Raw genomic sequence first — 17053 nt, 5'->3', positions numbered from 1 at the left:
TCTAGCAAACTTCAGACAGGCCTGGACATGTACTGGCTTAAGCAGGGGGACACGTCTGGCACTGCAGGATTTGAGTCCCTGGCGGTGTAGTGTGTTACTGATGGTAGCCTTTGTTACTTTGGTCCCAGCTCTCTGCAGGTCATTCACTAGGTCCCCCCGTGTGGTTCTGGGATTTTTGCTCACCGTTCTTGTGATCATTTTGACCCCACGGGGTGAGATCTTGCGTGGAGCCCCAGATCGAGGGAGATTATCAGTGGGCTTGTATGTCTTCCATTTTCTAATAATTGCTCCCACAGTTGATTTCTTCACACCAAGCTGCTTACCTATTGCAGATTCAGTCTTCCCAGCCTTGTGCAGGTCTACAATTTTGTTTCTGGTGTCCTTTGACAGCTCTTTGGTCTTGGCCATAGTGGAGTTTGGAGTGTGACTGTTTGAGGTTGTGGACAGGTGTCTTTTCTACTGATAACGAGTTCAAACAGGTGCCATTAAAACAGGTAACGAGTGGAGGACAGAGGAGCCTCTTAAAGAAGTTGCTACAGGTCTGTAAGAGCCAGAAATCTTGCTTGTTTGTAGATGATCAAATTGTTATTTTACCGAGGAATTTACCGATTAATTCATTAAAAATCCTACAATGTGATTTCCTGGATTCTTTCCCCCCATTCTGTCTCTCATAGTTGAAGTGTACCTATGATGAAAATTACAGGCCTCTCTCATCTTTTTAAGTGGGAGAACTTGCACAATTGGTGGCTGACTAAGTACTTTTTTTGCCCCACTCTATGGTCCCACAATTCACAGTGCCTGTTAGACCAAAAAACAAACCATGAGGTCCAAGGAGCTGAGGCAGACCCCCGAGATCAAATTGTATCAAAACATAGATTTGGACAAGGATAAAAATCCAAAAATTCTAAAGCTTTGACTGTTCCCAGGAGCACAGTGAGCTCCATCATGGAAAAAACCACCAGGACTGTTTGTGGAGCTGGATGTCTAGCCAAACTCAGGCTAGAAGGGCCTTGGTAAGGGAGATTACCAAGAACCAATGGCAACTCTAACAGAGCTTCAGAGGTCTTCAGGGGAGATGTGTGATCCTGCTGGAAATAGCCAGTCAGTCAGACCTTTATGGTCGAGTAGCTAGATGTAAGCCACTCCTGAGTAAAAGGCATATGGTATGCACTTAAATGACTCATTTAATTCTGTGATCTGAGAAAATTTTAATGTTTTGGGTTGAACTCCAAGTGCTACATCTGGCTGAAACCAAGTATTGCTCATCAACTGATAATACCATCCCTTTGGTGATGCATGTTGGTGGGAGCATCATGTTATGCTTATGCCTCTCAGCAACAAGGACAGTGAGATTGGTCAGAATTGATGGGAGGATGAATCCAGCCAAATACAGACAGATCTTGTAAAACCTGCTCCAGACTGCATGCAACCTCAGTATTAGGTAACCATTCGCCTTTCAGCAATGACCCAAAGCATACGGCCAATACAAAACAGTAGCTTTAGTCAGCTAGTCACCTTACTACGCTGTGCTTTAAAGAGGACATGTCGAAAGAGGAACCCCCCCCCCCACCCCCCACCCCACAAGCTAAGACGTGCATCAGTGGGAACAAGATTTTCAAGCTTGGACACTCACATGGTATGTGCATCGTGCCTTGGGTGCACAGGCCACGCTAGCATCCTCGGCTTTGTGTTAACACTGTGGCTGCTTTTCCCTCAAGAGTCTCTGGCACAGACTAGCACACCAAGCTAGCCTGATGGGTGAAGACACTATGGTGCAAGCAGCCATGCTCTCACAAGACCCAGTGGGCTAATCTTGGGAATGTGCTGTTCCCAAGGAAGCTAGCTTGGATGACGAGATGGACGACAGCCTTAGGGCTGCTTACCGTGTCATTGTAGAAGACTGGTCCAACTCAGCGGACGACTCTGTCGGCCTCAGTTCTGAAATGGACGAAGTCAACATAGAGCCTTTTGCTCCCTCCTCACAGGCTACAAAGCAGGAGTTGAAGGCAGCTCACAGGCTACAAAGCAGGAGTTGAAGGCAGCAGCACTGATGGGCCTCCACAACTGAGCGGGGACCAGCTTGATGTCTGCAAAAGGGCAGCTGCTTCGCATTCCCTGGCCAGAAATCCTCAGGGAGACCAGCACGTCTCTCTATGAGGGGAAAACAGTTGCTGAAAGCGAAATGTTCTGCAAGGCAGCTGCTGCCAGTCATTTTTCCAGAATGCCTGGTGGAAGCCACCCTTTCATGGACCATGCCATTTTCTGCAAAGGACCCCATTCAGGGAGGGTCAGCGTTCAGTTGGGTCGACAGGGAAGGCAGTGGATTCGCTCACCTACCTCAAGTGAAACACCTCGTGGCGTCCCACCTCCACCCCAAAAGTCCACCATGGCATGACTACCCTTCTCTCCAACCCCAATTGTCTCCAGTCCTCCATGACTGAGAAATGGTATAAAGCAGTGGCCACCTCTGTTAGAGCCCTCAACGCCTTGTCTTTGCTCATACCCTATCAGTCAGAACTTGTGTAGCCCCAGCCCAGCACTGTGGGATGAAGTGTCTGTGGTCACAGACCTCTGCCTGCGCCTCCACGGATGTGCAGTTCAAGCCTTCAGTAGAGCCATGGCCTTGATAGTCTCTCAGGAGAGAGCACGATGGCTCAACCTGTCGAGCCTTTCCCATAGGGAAAAATGCAATTGCTGGACGTGCCTGTGGACTAAAAAGCCTTTTTGGACCTGCAGTAGCCACAATGCGAAAGCGGTACGAGGGGAAAAAAAGGAGGGAGGGTGAAGAGCTGCAACTGTGCCTCCCCAGGAAACAAACAGCCCCCTCCTAGACAGCTCAGCATATATTCAGTCAAGCGGTGGCCCGTCCGCCGACTTTCTGTATCCCAAAGTGATAGCCTCCACTCAGGGCCCAAACAAGCCTTCAGAGCCTAAAGGCACATGGGCTAAAAAGTCCTTCAACCCCAATGTGACACAAGGAAGCCAGGCTCCCCACTCTGTCACTCACCAAGGGAAGAAGAAGCAGCGTGCCACCTAGCTCACTTGGAGGGGAGGGCAGGCCTGGCCAGGCACCTACCTTGCCCTGTTCCGAATAAGCTCTGTTCCTGAGCCAGTTCCAAGGGGCATGTTCCTTACCCTACAAATGCCATGCAGAGACAGCGTTCGTGCCTATATCTCATGACCACACAAAGAGGAGAAGAGAAGAAAACTCAGAGTGCCAGTTAGAGCCCCAGTTGAGTCTCATAAGCACACACTAGTGCCCCCTTTCAATACATATGTGACGGAGCATTCAAATATATTCATAAGTGCCCAGTGGCACAAAAAAGCGCTTATAAATCAGGTGCAAGGTCAACATGTGCACATGTACTCCCAAATAACGCAGCTAGATGGCATTCATGCCCCATCAATGGCAGTGGCAGCAACTATCTTGCTTCCTGCCCTGCAGGCCCATTTCCTGCCACTGGGGGGGCCCACCAATGCTGTTGACACACTCTACGGGCCCCTTGGCAGAGGGGACTCAAAGTTGGCAAATGTGAGTAACGTCGGATTGGGTTTTGAGGACTGTAGCCAAAGTCTATCCTCTCCATTTTGGATGCACTAAACAAATACATAAGGAAGTGCAAGTTAAGAATGCTAACACATGCTGCGCTTATTTGCCGTGCCGCCCAGGTGATTGGTTCACATTTATTGACCTGAAGGACATGTACTTTAACATATATATCCCCTTCACAGAAAGTTTCTCAGGTTTGCAGTCCAGGGCCTGACCAACAAATATTTAGTGCTCCCGTTCGGCCTCTCTCTGAGTCCGCAGGTGTTTTTGAAATGTGAGGAAGTGGCAGTCGCCGCTCAGAGAAAAAGGGGTTCATCTGGCAGCATACATAGATGATTGGCTGTTAGTGAGTCAATTGTATCAGGAAGCACAACAGCACACTAAGCTTCTCTGAGAACACCTGAGTGTGCTGGGCTTCACGATAAACGGGGGAAAAAGATCATACTGAACCCCACACAGTGTTCAGTGATATTCAGGGCATACCTATCGGCGGACAGAGTGCAGGCCATTCTGTCATGCCTGTCTCTTTTCTGCAGGGGAGAAGTGGTGGGATACAGGGTTTGCCTCAGGCTTTTAGGTCTGATGGCAGCAGCACTAGTAACTGTCCTGTTAGGCGGCTTGTACAGGTGTGGCCATTGGGAATGCACGTCAAAGGAAAAGGGATCCTGCAATTTTATGTGGTATCACGCACATGCTGCGGGCGCAGGAAAGACAAGACCAGTAGGGGGCAGTCATGTTTCATTTGAACAAATACGGCTTGCTAGTAGATACAGTAGCTCTGCCAGGACATGCACTGAATGCAGCATAAACAGTGCTGTTTCTTGTACTGAAGCCAATGATCTGCTTGTGCTTGGCCAGTGGATCTGTGAACCTCTCTCAGAATCGTTTTGCAACAAACATCAGAGGACATTAAATGTCGTCGAGCCTATATGTGGACTTCTGTGTTCACTTTAAACCAGTTTTTTCAATAGTGAAACTTTTAAATCTAAGAAAATAACAAAAGTTTTCATTGGCAAGAAAGGAGAAAATGGAATTCATTCAATGCTAAATTGAGGAAGGGCATTCGTATTTACACGTTCACACACGAATCGACTTTCTACACTGGGGAAAAAAATAAGAAAGCTCGTTGAATCCACGCTCTCATCTGAGCTGAGGATCAAACCCAGGTTGCTGACGTTCTACAACAGCCACATTACCGCTGCACTATTACACCACATGTTTTAACCATCTTAATTTAAATGCTATAGTTATAGTACCTGTACTGTGTGAATTGATGATGCTCACTTTACATAATTCAATCTTTCAATCTTGTAATTAGAAACTTGTTTAAATTAGGTTTAGCATAAGCAAGGCGTAAACCATACATAATATTTTTCTTAAATCTAACTGACCACACATTTTTTTTCAGCGCATGCTCTGGGTTCAGAGCTGAGGTTCAAATCCAGGTTGCTGGCATCCTATAACAATATTACCACTGCACTATTCTACCACACACGTTTAACCATGTTCATGTTCATACTATAGTTATAGTACCTGTACTATGTACTATCTGTACTAATTCAGTCTTGTAATTAGACACTCGTTTAAATTAAGCATAACCTGTGAAGTCGCATTTGGTGAGAAACGTGATATTTTTATGTAAACCATACATATTTTTTCTTAAAACTGACCACACATTCCATTTTTTTTTTTTAAGTGTACTGTGTGTTGAGCTACAGTATGTTGTTCCATGCACCACCTGGTGGATATTGTGTGAAGCACAACAAATGCGTGGCGAATCACGTGAAACCATATGAAAAAACACTCATTCTTAAAGGCCACATCTGTAGATGAGAAGTTTTCAACAATGGGTTGCCTCTCTCAGGCTGGATCCGCCACATGCATCGCTATGTCACTGTGCTGATAACCTGTGCGGTGTCCCTGGAAACGCCTTTCTTTTCTGTTGTCAGCAACGGTGGGTGCTATCCTGACCTGAAGGGTCAGCATGTGTTCCAACCACATAAACTGTTTAGAACTTTTAGCAGTGTTCCTGACACTGAAACACTTTCTCCCTTTCCTGAGAGGGAATCATGTATTAGTCAGGTTGGACAGCACCATGGTGGTCGCATATCTACAAGCAAGCAGGGCAGACTGTGCTCCCGCCATCTGCACCTGTGGGCACACGAACTGAATCTGTGAAGCAGCTTGCAGTTCTTGTAGCATGAGCCAGTTCTTGCAGAGCCAAGCATGTTCCTGGCATACTGAATCTGGGCTCAGACTCACTGTGCAGGGGCAACCCACAGTATGGGGACTGAAAACTCCACAACGGGGGAACGGCTCACCTATGGGTGATCTAAGGGTGAAACCCCCACTGGCCAGGGAAACACTGGCTGGCCGACATAATTAAACTACTTTGTGGCTGTTTCTCTGAAAACAGTGATGCTGATGGCATTGGCTTCAGCACAGCCTGTAAGTGACATCCACGCTTTGTCAGTAAACCCATGTCTGCAGTTTCTACGGGGTGAGGCTCTAGTCTTGCTGAAGGCTAATCTCTCTTTCATCCCCAAAGTTATTGACACGCTACTGATGTGCCAAGCGATTACATTATTTGTTTCTGGGTGGCAGGAGTGGTTAAATGCTCTCTGTCCAGTCCACGCTCTGTGGACCTCGGTTGACATGACAGCGGAGATCAGGAACTCTGACCAGCTGTTTGTGTTACAGACTGCATCTCACTTGGGTAGGCCAATCCTGAAACAGTGCATTCTGATTCCTTTTGTCACTCTGAGTGTAAAACAGTATGTTTTTAACCTGGTCATATCTCAGAAGAACTTTTGATTATTGACATCAAGCTTATCACACTCCCTTAACCTTGATGGTATTTGTTTGGGGGGTGCTACTGGAAACAAGTTTTAACCAAGCCCAGATGAGCTTAATTCTAAATCTGCATTATAGTAAAAAGTCTGATTATAAACCCTGAACTGTACTACTTGTTTCCAGCATGTAAATTGGTGTCAGATACCAAGACTGGTATGGTGAAGCAGCCAGTTTTCCTGCGTAGTATGTCCGCTCCCTCTGACCTGGAAATGATAGCAAACCAAGATCTGGAGTTCACACATGCAACACAGAGGTAAAGTGTTTTTATTTACTGTATATTCACTATATATATATATATATATATATATATATATATATATATATATATATATATATATATATATATATATAGTGCTATATATATATATATATATATATATATGTATATATATATATATATATAGTGCTATATAAAGACCTGTTTTGCCGGCAGTGTTAAAGTACACAGCAGACAGAGTAAAGGTGTAAATAAATAAATCATGTTAAACTGTATGCATAGATGCTGAATGACTTCAGTAATTTGAGTAAAATTGAAAAAAATTTATAATAATTCAGTAATAATTAATTGGTATTAATTAATTGAGGGCCCAAATTCTCTTACTGTGTTGTGTACAATTTTCTGTTCTGTAGGAGGCGCCCTCACCCTACTGGTAACAGAAGTAGCTCATTTACACTGCTGCAATCTCTGGGAGCTGAAGACAACAGCGAAAAACCAACATACAGTGTGCTGCTAGGACAACTGTTCGCCTTCATAGGGACCAGCCCCGACCATGCAGTGAGTATGATCATACTGAGTATGATCATACTGCAGCTAATTAACATTAGCTTAATTATTCTCAACAACCTGATTCTCACCAAGCTGACATTAACATTCTCACCAAGCTGAGCCATTTATCTTTGAGATAAATGCCTTCATGATGTCTTCCATGTTCTTATGTTGGACTATACTTAAATTAATTTTAATCTTTTCTAACAGTATCCTTTGTTTCTAAGTGAAGCTGCATTAGATTTTCCAATATTAGCTGATCTACAGTTTATTGCATATAGTAAGATGTGTAAGATGTCTAGTAATCATTTATGGCTAAGATGCTAAAATAACAATAGTAAACCTAATCTTGTATAGGTGTCTAGTAGAAGTTTTCTGGCAGCAGCTCAGACACGCTGGAGAAGAGGTTGTACCAGGAAGCAGGCTCTGGTCCACATGAGAGAGCTCCTCACCACTGCTGTTCGAGTTGGTGGAGTAACCCACCTGGTGGGTCCTGTCACCATGGTGCTGCAGGGCGGGCCCAGGTATGTTTGCCTTGCAAATGTAAGAGTTGTGATGCTGCAAGTTATTTGGACTTTTCATTGTTTACTTTTCAAAAACTGTTTGTTTAAAAAAACCCTTTTCCTTAAGTACTTGGTTTTGACCAAGTATTTAAGGAAAAGGGTTTTTTTAAACAAACAGTTTTTGAAAAGTAAACAATGAAAAGTCCAAACTACACACAGTATCAGATTTTCTCAATTTGTTTATTTATTTATTTGGCACATTACATTAAGATTATCAGCAAGACAAAAATCAAAACCACCAGAGCCTAATGATTAGTATATTGCAATGTCTTGCGTATGTTTTTAGCTGGCTAGCTATACCAAATGTTGATGAAAATATGAAAGGCAATTACTTTTTTTTTTTCTTTCCATTTTCTATCCACCAGGTTCTACAAATTTACAAAGAGTAATGTTTTTGATTAGAGTTGTTGCGCATCTGTTAATTTTCAGCTTATCTCTTTCTGATGCCTGCTTTCAGGATTGAGGAGCTGACCTGTGGTGGCATGGTGGGACAGGTTCAGGAAGCCTTCGGACAAACTATGACCTCTGTTGTGTCTCTATGTGCCCGCTATCCTATTGCGTGTGCCAACAGCATCGGCCTACTCTGCACCATCCCTTACACCAGGCAAGCAATCAACTTTTAAATAATTATGGAATAGGCTTGTCTGGACAATTTTGAAATTCTTTCACCTGTCTCTCTCCACTTCATTTGTAAAGAGTCAGTATTCCTATTCATTCACAGCTTTTAATACAGCAGGTGAAAAATCACTCATGTCTTTTGTATGATAACTGTAACAGCAAAGGTAAAGGTAAACATACAGTCATGGGGAAAAAGAAAGTAAACCCTCCTTCAATTTTTCTACAAAGAAATAACCTCAGGTGACAACAAAAACCACAACAGATTTCAACATGTAGTCATTTCTTTCCCAAAAAGTAAACCAACATTCATAAACCAGGTGGGGAAAAAATAAGTACACCCTTCCTACTTCTATAATCGTTAAGAGTGTAATTAGCAGCTAGATGTTACTAATGAAATGCAAAAGATTAGTTCATCATCAAGAAGTGTGACTACCTCTATAAAAGTGGAATGTTTGGCAGTTTGGTGTTCTGGAGCACTCAGGTGTGTGTCTACATCATGCCAAGAAGCAAGGACAAGCCATGACTTCAGAGAAGCAAGTGTTGCTGCTCAACAGTCCAGGAAGGGTTATAAGGCCATCTCCAAACAATTTGAAATTCAACATTCTGCAGTGAGAAGGATTGTTCACAACTGTTTTCAAGACAGTTGCCAATCTTCCCGGGAGGGTGTGTCCAAGCAAATTCAGTCCAAGGTCAGGCTGTTAAATGTTCAGAGATATAAGAGAAAACCCAAGAGCTACATCATGTGACCTGCAGGCCTCTGTAAGCACATAAAATTTGTTCATGAGAGCACAATTAGAACAAGACTGAACAAGTATGGCTTTCATGGCAGGGTGACTAGTAAAAAAAAAAAAAAAAAAAAAATTCTTCTCTCCTAAAAGAATATGGCAGCAAGTTTTAGGTTTGCAACATTGCGTCTGACCAAACCAAAATATTTCTGGAACAGTATCCTTTGGACTGAGGAGACCAAGGTGGAGATGTTTGGCCATCATGCACAGCTCCATGTTTGGCAAGAACCAAACACAGTGTATTACCACAAACACGGCATAAGAACTGTCTAGCATGATGGGGTAGGGGTGATGGTTTGAGCTTGTTTTGCACCCACAGGACCTGGCACATGAACTTCACCTTATACCACAATATTCATGAGACAAATGTAAGGTCATCTATCCAGCAGCTTAGGCTGGGCTGAAAATGGGTCATGCAACAGGACAATGATCCCAAGCACACCAGCAAATCAACATCTGAATGGTTAAAGAAGAAAAGAATCAAGGTGTTGGACTGGCCAAGTTGATGTCCAGACCTCAACCCCATCCCAAACCCAGCACTTTATTTAAATGTGCAGGAAGTAGCCTTTATAGTTGCTTGTCAGAGAGTAATGTCTAGTGTGGGAGATCAATGGAAGCCTCTTTATGCAAGAGAATTATCTCTATTAAAATCAAGCAAATACAGGTCAATGTATCAGTCAGTGTTCACAGCAGAAATCAAAATGGGGAAAATGTAAAATGCAAATATCTGCGTTTTGGCTCACATAATTTTTAGACCATTATCACACTATCACAAATGTTTCTTTTGAAACATTTAAAACTGAAGATACCTTATAAATTCAGTCAGAGTTGCTCATATGTCTCCACTAAGCATTTGGCACTTGAAGTATAGTCTTATGGCAGGAAATTGCTTTATTCTGATTGGGTCTCGAAATTGAATTATTTAAAATTTCTGTCTATTAATACTGTTATTAATACACTCTTCCAAGGTTAAATGCATAAATTTTTTTCTCCCCTCTGTAAAGATGATCAAAAACAAATGCAACATTTATTGTTAAAAAAAATTCAAGTAAAAGTATTATGATTTATTTATGCTCCAAAATTAGAGTGAACTCAAGTACTGTAACAAGATTACATGTAGTTCGTTAATTTACACCCCTGCTTAGAACGCACAAAATGACAAACCTTGAGACAGGCTACAAACAGCATTCAACTTTATTAGGTTCCACTCCTGTCAATGATGAACAGGAATCTGAGACTACAATGGGTACAGGTTAACTGAAACTGGACCATTGAATTTTGAATTCATGAATTTTCAGCTGTGTAGTTTGAGTGACCCTGTGCTCACTGTAGCCTCAGATTTCTGTTCCTGACTGGCAGAAGTGGAACCCAATATGGTGTTCTTCTGTTGTAGCCCGTCTGCTTCCAGGGTCAGTTTGTTGTTCATTCCGAGATGCTTTTCTGCTCACCATGGTTGTAAAAAGTTGTTATTTGAGTTAGTGTAGACTTCCTGTCAGCTTGAACCAGTGTGGCTAATTTCCTTTGACCTCTCTCATCAACAAGGCGCTAATGCATGCACAGATGCTGTTTGTTAGATTGTTTTTTGTTGTTTGTTTGTTTTTTTCCACCATGCTGTGTAAACTCTAGAGACTGATATGCATGAAAATCCCAAGAGGTTGTCTTATGAATTTGGCACTTTATTATTAGTATGCATGTATTGTGTAAACCATGTGCTCACATACTATACATTTGCATGTGCATAATTTTTAGTTATTGATGTGTGCAAAAGCCAGAATCACAAACAAACACTAAATGTCTGAAGCCTTGCTATCCTGTCCTGGTTCGCAGTCTACATATAAAATATTTCTTTGCATCTGTAGGAGTGAGGAGCAATGTCTGGTTCGCAGCGGCCTGGTTCAGTTGATGGACCAGCTTTGCAGTCTTAGTAGCCAGAGAGACTGCAGCTCCAATGAGAAACAAACCAAGAAGCAGAAAGTTGCCACGATGGCCTGGGCTGCATTCCAAGTGCTAGCCAATCGCTGCATTGAGTGGGAGAAAGTGGAAGGTACCTTACATTGTGTTCAATATCACTGTGATGAAAGTATACTACACAGCTGATGTAGGACTTTCAAACGTTTTCATACTGACAGGGATGCCTTTTTGTTCTTGAGTACTCATGAATATGTTGATGGTTGCCTTTGTGCACTCAATTATCTACTGTCTACTTCACAGTAAAGTTATTAGGGTTGAGCAGAGTTTTGTTATTACAAGGTATCATCTATGACATAATAAGAATGGCATTAAAAGAAAAAACTAATTACGCACATAAGGGTAGACAGACAGCTTTAGTTGTGATTTCAATTTTTTTAATTGAATTTGCTTACAGTATGCTACTGGGTTTATGCTGTGTTTCCTCTGAATACCAAACGTCCTAAACACAAAAGTTATAACCTTCTTGTTCAAACCAAAAACCATAAAACTTTAAGTTCTTTCATCCGTCCTTTCATGTAAATTGTATCTATGCTTTGTCTGTTTCCACCGCTACAGTCAGCTGCACATTATATAAAACTACACTGGGATTTTCCTTTTGCTTCTTTGGAACATTGCATGATGTATTCTGCATTAATTGTTGAAACTATGGAAAAGACTGCTAGTGTTTAATTTATTATGTTTTTAAATTATTGGTTGACTAGTAAAAGTCAACAATTATTTAACCCCTGTTTTACAGTTGCGAGAAAAAGTATGTGAACCTTATGGAGTTACCAGGGTTTTTGCATTGGTTATTCAAAAAAGTGGTCTGATCTTAATTTCATTCACAATTACAGACAAATGCAATCTGACTAAACTAACAACACACAAACGGTAGTAGTCTTTATTGATCACATTGAGTAATCATTCACAGCGCAGGCTGGAAAAAGTGAGTGAACCCTTGAATTTAGTAACTTGAAGATCTTCCTTTAGCAGCAACAAACTCCACCAAATATTTCCTGTAGCTGCTTGTAAGACTGGCACAATGATGAGGAGGAATTTTGGACCATTCCTCCCGACAAAAAAATGTTACAGTTCATCAGTATTTGTCTTGATTGAGCAGCCCTCTTCAGATGATGCCACAGCATTTCAATTAGGTTAAGATCTGACTTGGCCATTTCGAAACACGGATTTCCATTTTTCAGCCAGTTGATTTTCTTCAGTTGATTTGCTTGTGTGCTTTGGGTCATCGCCCAACCTCTCATAGGCTGGAAGTCATGAACTGTTGCCCCGACATTCTCTTGTAAAATGTCTTGATACAGTTTTGAATTAATTGTTCCCTCAATGACTGCAAGGCATCCAGGCTATGTGGCAGCAAAGCAGCTTCAAACCATGATGCTCTTTGCACCATGCTTCATAGTTGGCATGAGATTTTGGTGTTTCTGTGCAGTGCTGTTTTTCCTCCAAACGTAGTGTTGTGCATTTTTGCCAAAAAGTTCAACTTTTGTCTCATCTATCCAGAGAATATTTTCTTAAAAGCATTGTGGAACATCCAAGTTGCAAACTCCAGATGTGCTGCAATGTTTTTTTGGACAGCAGCGGTTTCCTTCATGGTGTCCTTCCATTAACACTGTTCTTGTTCAGTGTTTTTCTGATAATGGTCACATGAACAAAGACTTTGGCAGTATGTAGAGTTTTCTGCAGGTCTTTTGCTGTTATCCTTGGGTACTTTTTCACCTCTTTCAGAATTGCCGGTTGTGTTCTTGGTTTGATGTTTTGCAGGATGCCCACTCCTAGGGAGAGTAGCAACAGTTATAGACAGTTACAGACAACAGTTATATTCCTACATTTATAGACAATTCGTCTTATCGTGGATTGAGGAACACCCAGAGCTTTAGAAGCTTTTGTAGCCTTTTCCTGCTTTGCTCATCTCTATAATGCATCTTCTGAGGTCCTGATTAACAAGACTTTTGCAGTGTCCCAATTGGCCTACTATCCATCCTAAATAGTATTCAAGATAAGAATTATTGCCTCAAATTGTACTGTGTTGAAATGAGTATCCCAAAGGTATTCGGATGGTCTACTATTTCCGGTAGATTTTTGAAGTGTGGATCTGTGGACACCTTTTGAGCTCATATTGCCCACAACTCCTTGCGCAAGGGAAGAGGAGTTTTGTGACAGTTTGCTTTGCTGAATACAACCAACAAAATGTATAAAAGAATATCAAGGGAATGGTAAATTAAATTATATAATAGAAATTATATAAGGAATAATGAATGAAGAAAAGCTGAAATGCAACCATGAGTTTGTTTACGGTGACAGTGTGCGTAACTAGGCAACAACATTCTCTTCCATTACATGACGTGTTAGTATATCCCAGTACTTGCATACTCTTTTGCTATCACAATCAAAAGTATGCGTTATTAGTTCAGTCAGATTGTGTTTGGCTATAATTGTGACTAAGATTAAGATCAGACCACATTTTTATGAATGATCAATGCCAAAACCCTGGTAATTCCAAAGGTTCATAAACCTTTTCTTGCAACTGTATTATCTGTGTTAGAAAATTTGAAAATATATAATCTAATGGCAAGAAACAGATTTAATAAGTCATACCTTTGGGTATGGATTAGAATACCTTTGGGATAGGATTAGATGCTAAAAACTTACTAAAAACATGTTCTTATTTTCCCATCACCCTTGTGTAAGCGTTCCATCATATTTGTCTCTAAACTGGTTGATAGATTTCTACGTTTGGAGATAATGATTGAATCGCACTCGTTTATGAATCTTTTTTTTTTTTTTTTTTTTTAGACGTGGGTCTGACTTGCATAAAATGCAACAGATAGATGTCTATAGATTTATAATATGAAATAGTAGGTACAGTGGCCAATTTCAATATTATTTTCAGGAAGGTTGCAACGGTTGAATGAAACGAGGCAGCACGCCATATTTGAGTTGTCACAGTCACTGATAGGCTGCATGAATCTACTTTCTGGGCTTGGAATGTTAAAACATTTAAGAGCAAATCTAAAAAAAAAGCTTATATTGATGTTTTTTTCTACAGGGGGGCTTAGCCCTGCAACCCCATTTATGCCACCTGCATGTTGGAATCAGAGCACCAAGACTACAATGTTGTTTGATGTAAACTGCAGCTATCTCTATTATGTTAGTCTACAGATTGTTTTTTAAAATTTTATTTTCATCTTTTAGGCGGTTCCTCAGATGCAGTGCATTCTGGATTAGCCCGGCAGGTATCCAGTCTGTTGACTAATCACCTAGCAAGAGCTACCGAATGCTCTGGTAACCAAGCAGCTGGAAATGATGCCCTACAAGATGTACTTAGTCTACTGAATGACCTGTCTAGGTAAGTGTTGTTACCATCCGAGGTCTACTTACTTTAAAAGACATGCCAATACCACTGCCTTATACCTGGAAAGATGGCCAGTAGCTTTATGGGCTTGTGTTTCTTATGCAATTGTTATACTATACTATATGTATCTTGGCTTAGATTTAATATATAAAGTGTTGAATATTTTCTACTCACTTCACATGCCCCTAGTTTGAGCTACAGTTTGATTTATGTAAGAGTAATTTATATTGGTTAGAAAATACAGTCCCTCTGAAAGTATTGGAACGGCAAGGCCTGGAGACGTTTGGATTTGAGATCAAAAGATGACTATCTTGATGACTAACCAAGCAATTTGTAGGTGAGCAAAAGTATTTGGAACATGTAATCTTAGGTAAATTGAAGAAAATAACACAATATTTGGTTGCATATCCCTTGCCTGCAATAACTGCATCAAGCCGACGACCCACTGAAACCACCAAACTGTTGCATTCTTCTTTTGTGATGCTTTGCCAGGCTTGTACTGCAGCTTCTTTCCGCTGCGCCTTTGCTAACCTAAAGATTAGGTGGTCTTGTCACCAAAGGTGCCATGTTCTAAGTTGTTTAACACATTTGGATGTAAATATCAGGGAATGAAAGCTGAAATTCTGATCTGTCATCTCAAATTTCTGATCTTTGATCTCTGATCTTTGATCTCAAACCCAAATGTCTTCAGTGTATAGCAAAAACAAAAGAATTGGCCTTGCCATTCCAGTACTTTTGGAGGGAACTGTATGTTTACCATTTTGTTGCACTAACATATAATGATCTAAAAGGAACCATTTTGTGGTTTCACAATTTCATACCTTTTTATCACTTTCAGGAGCAATATAGGCAAAGCAATTCTGAGCCAGCCAGCCTGCGTTTCCAAGCTCCTTTCACTGCTTCTGGACCAACGTCCTTCCCCTAAATTGGTGCTGATCATCCTCCAGCTGTGTCGGGCTGCCCTTCCTCTTATGAGCGTGGAGGACTGTGGCAATGTGGCATTGCCTCCTTGGAGCTACTTCATCAGTGCCATAGACACTGAGCAAGAAGATGCCAGTGACCCGGCATCCCGCATTGCAGCACTTCTGCTGGCTAAACTTGCAGACTACGTGGTACCAGGTGAGAGCAGGGGTGAATAATAAAGGTGTGAACTATATTATTTATTAGAATTTTTTTGTCATGGAAAGACATAATGTAGCAAATACATTATCCTATTTTTGAAAGTTTTCAAGATACACAGAAAAACGTCGGTTTACAAGTTTACATACCCCTGGCAGAATTTGATGTTCACCATTTTTAGAAAATATGAGTGCTCATGTTTGTCTTATTTAGTGATAATGCTCAGATAAAGCTATTTATCATCACAGAAATTTGCACGTATTATATTGATAATAACATCAACTTACTCCTATATAAGTTAACGTGTTTGTATGTTGGGACTGCATGTTCCACTCCAGAACCTTCACATTCTTCTGCTACAGCCATTGAAGGACCTTGTGCTTTGAATTATGTTGGAAAGTCTATGTGGGCCCCATTTGTACCTTCTGGGCTGATGCATGCAAATTTTCAGAAAATCTTTAGCATTAAACTTGCCATCAGTTTTGACCAACATTCCTGTGCTGCCGTAACTTACATACCCCCAAAAAGGGTAGATATCCATACACTCCATACTTCATGGTAGGGATGGTGTGGTTGTCTTGATAGGCCTTGTTGACACTTTCTCAAACATGACATTGATGATAGTGACCATAAAGTTCTTTTTATTTTTTTGTCTATTTTCTCCAAATTCCAGAAGTCTTGAGATTTCCATAGATTTGTAGGTGCAAAAATGGCATTTTTTCTTGCTTCAAAGAAGCCTGCATTTATGGAGAAATTGCTTGCGGGTTTTTCTTTGCTTCTCGAACAGTTTTTCTGGTGGTTTTCTCAGAAATCTTTCTTGATGTACCTTGATGGTTTCTGAAGAAGCACTGGTTTTCCATTTATTTATCAGAGTTCGAATATTGCTAATTGCATTTTCAAATGTTTGGATATCTTTGTATGCCTTTTCCTTATGTATACTTTTGAATTACCTTTTTCTTGCAGATCTTTGCTTTCCCCATATGTTAATATCCAGCAAATTCAGTGCAGGCATACACCAAATGGATAAGGTTTTCCTAACAACTAAGGAGCCCACTGATTATTTGTACACATATACTGATTATAACCAAACAAGGCACATGTCTAAATTCTTAAGCTACACAGTGATCTCAGTATAGTTTAATATTTCTTAACAGACCCAGCATACAAGGGTATGTTAGATTTAGTTGAGGGTCATCTGTGTAATTTCAGTTACTGTTTTTGTTAATATAGTACATGCAAATATCTGTGATGACAAATAGCTGCTACTAAATTTGGAAGCTAAATCTTGTGAGATGCTTTTTATACTATTTTTTCTTGTTCCTTTTTCTACCTCTTTAAATGTTTGTGATGTTTATGCTCAGAGAATGTTTATATGACACAGGGCACAGCCTCCTAATTTACTTTATTTTTCTTTTGGTAAAGAATTGTTACAGTTCAATCTTTCATTACCTGACCTGGGTAATCAAAATGAAATCTAAC

The 17053-nt window shown here is 41.0% G+C and overlaps 1 protein-coding gene across 5 annotated transcripts in view; it reads left to right on the top strand.

Moving 5' to 3' along the window:
* The window catches only part of LOC113542328 (probable E3 ubiquitin-protein ligase HECTD4), a 161291-nt gene that overhangs the window by 79809 nt on the left and 64429 nt on the right, over positions 1-17053 (top strand). For all 5 annotated transcript variants that reach the window (XM_026939767.3, XM_026939764.3, XM_026939765.3 and 2 more), the window contains exons 30-36: positions 6527-6656; positions 7034-7178; positions 7527-7693; positions 8190-8336; positions 10995-11179; positions 14296-14449; positions 15294-15574. In XM_026939767.3, coding sequence (XP_026795568.1) covers positions 6527-6656; positions 7034-7178; positions 7527-7693; positions 8190-8336; positions 10995-11179; positions 14296-14449; positions 15294-15574 — 1209 coding nt within the window. The remainder of the gene's footprint in view (positions 1-6526; positions 6657-7033; positions 7179-7526; positions 7694-8189; positions 8337-10994; positions 11180-14295; positions 14450-15293; positions 15575-17053) is intronic.

This window comes from Pangasianodon hypophthalmus, chromosome 24 (genome assembly GCF_027358585.1).
Source record: "Pangasianodon hypophthalmus isolate fPanHyp1 chromosome 24, fPanHyp1.pri, whole genome shotgun sequence".
Taxonomy (NCBI): Eukaryota; Metazoa; Chordata; class Actinopteri; order Siluriformes; family Pangasiidae; genus Pangasianodon; species Pangasianodon hypophthalmus.
This window is presented reverse-complemented; position numbering and strand designations above follow the sequence as displayed.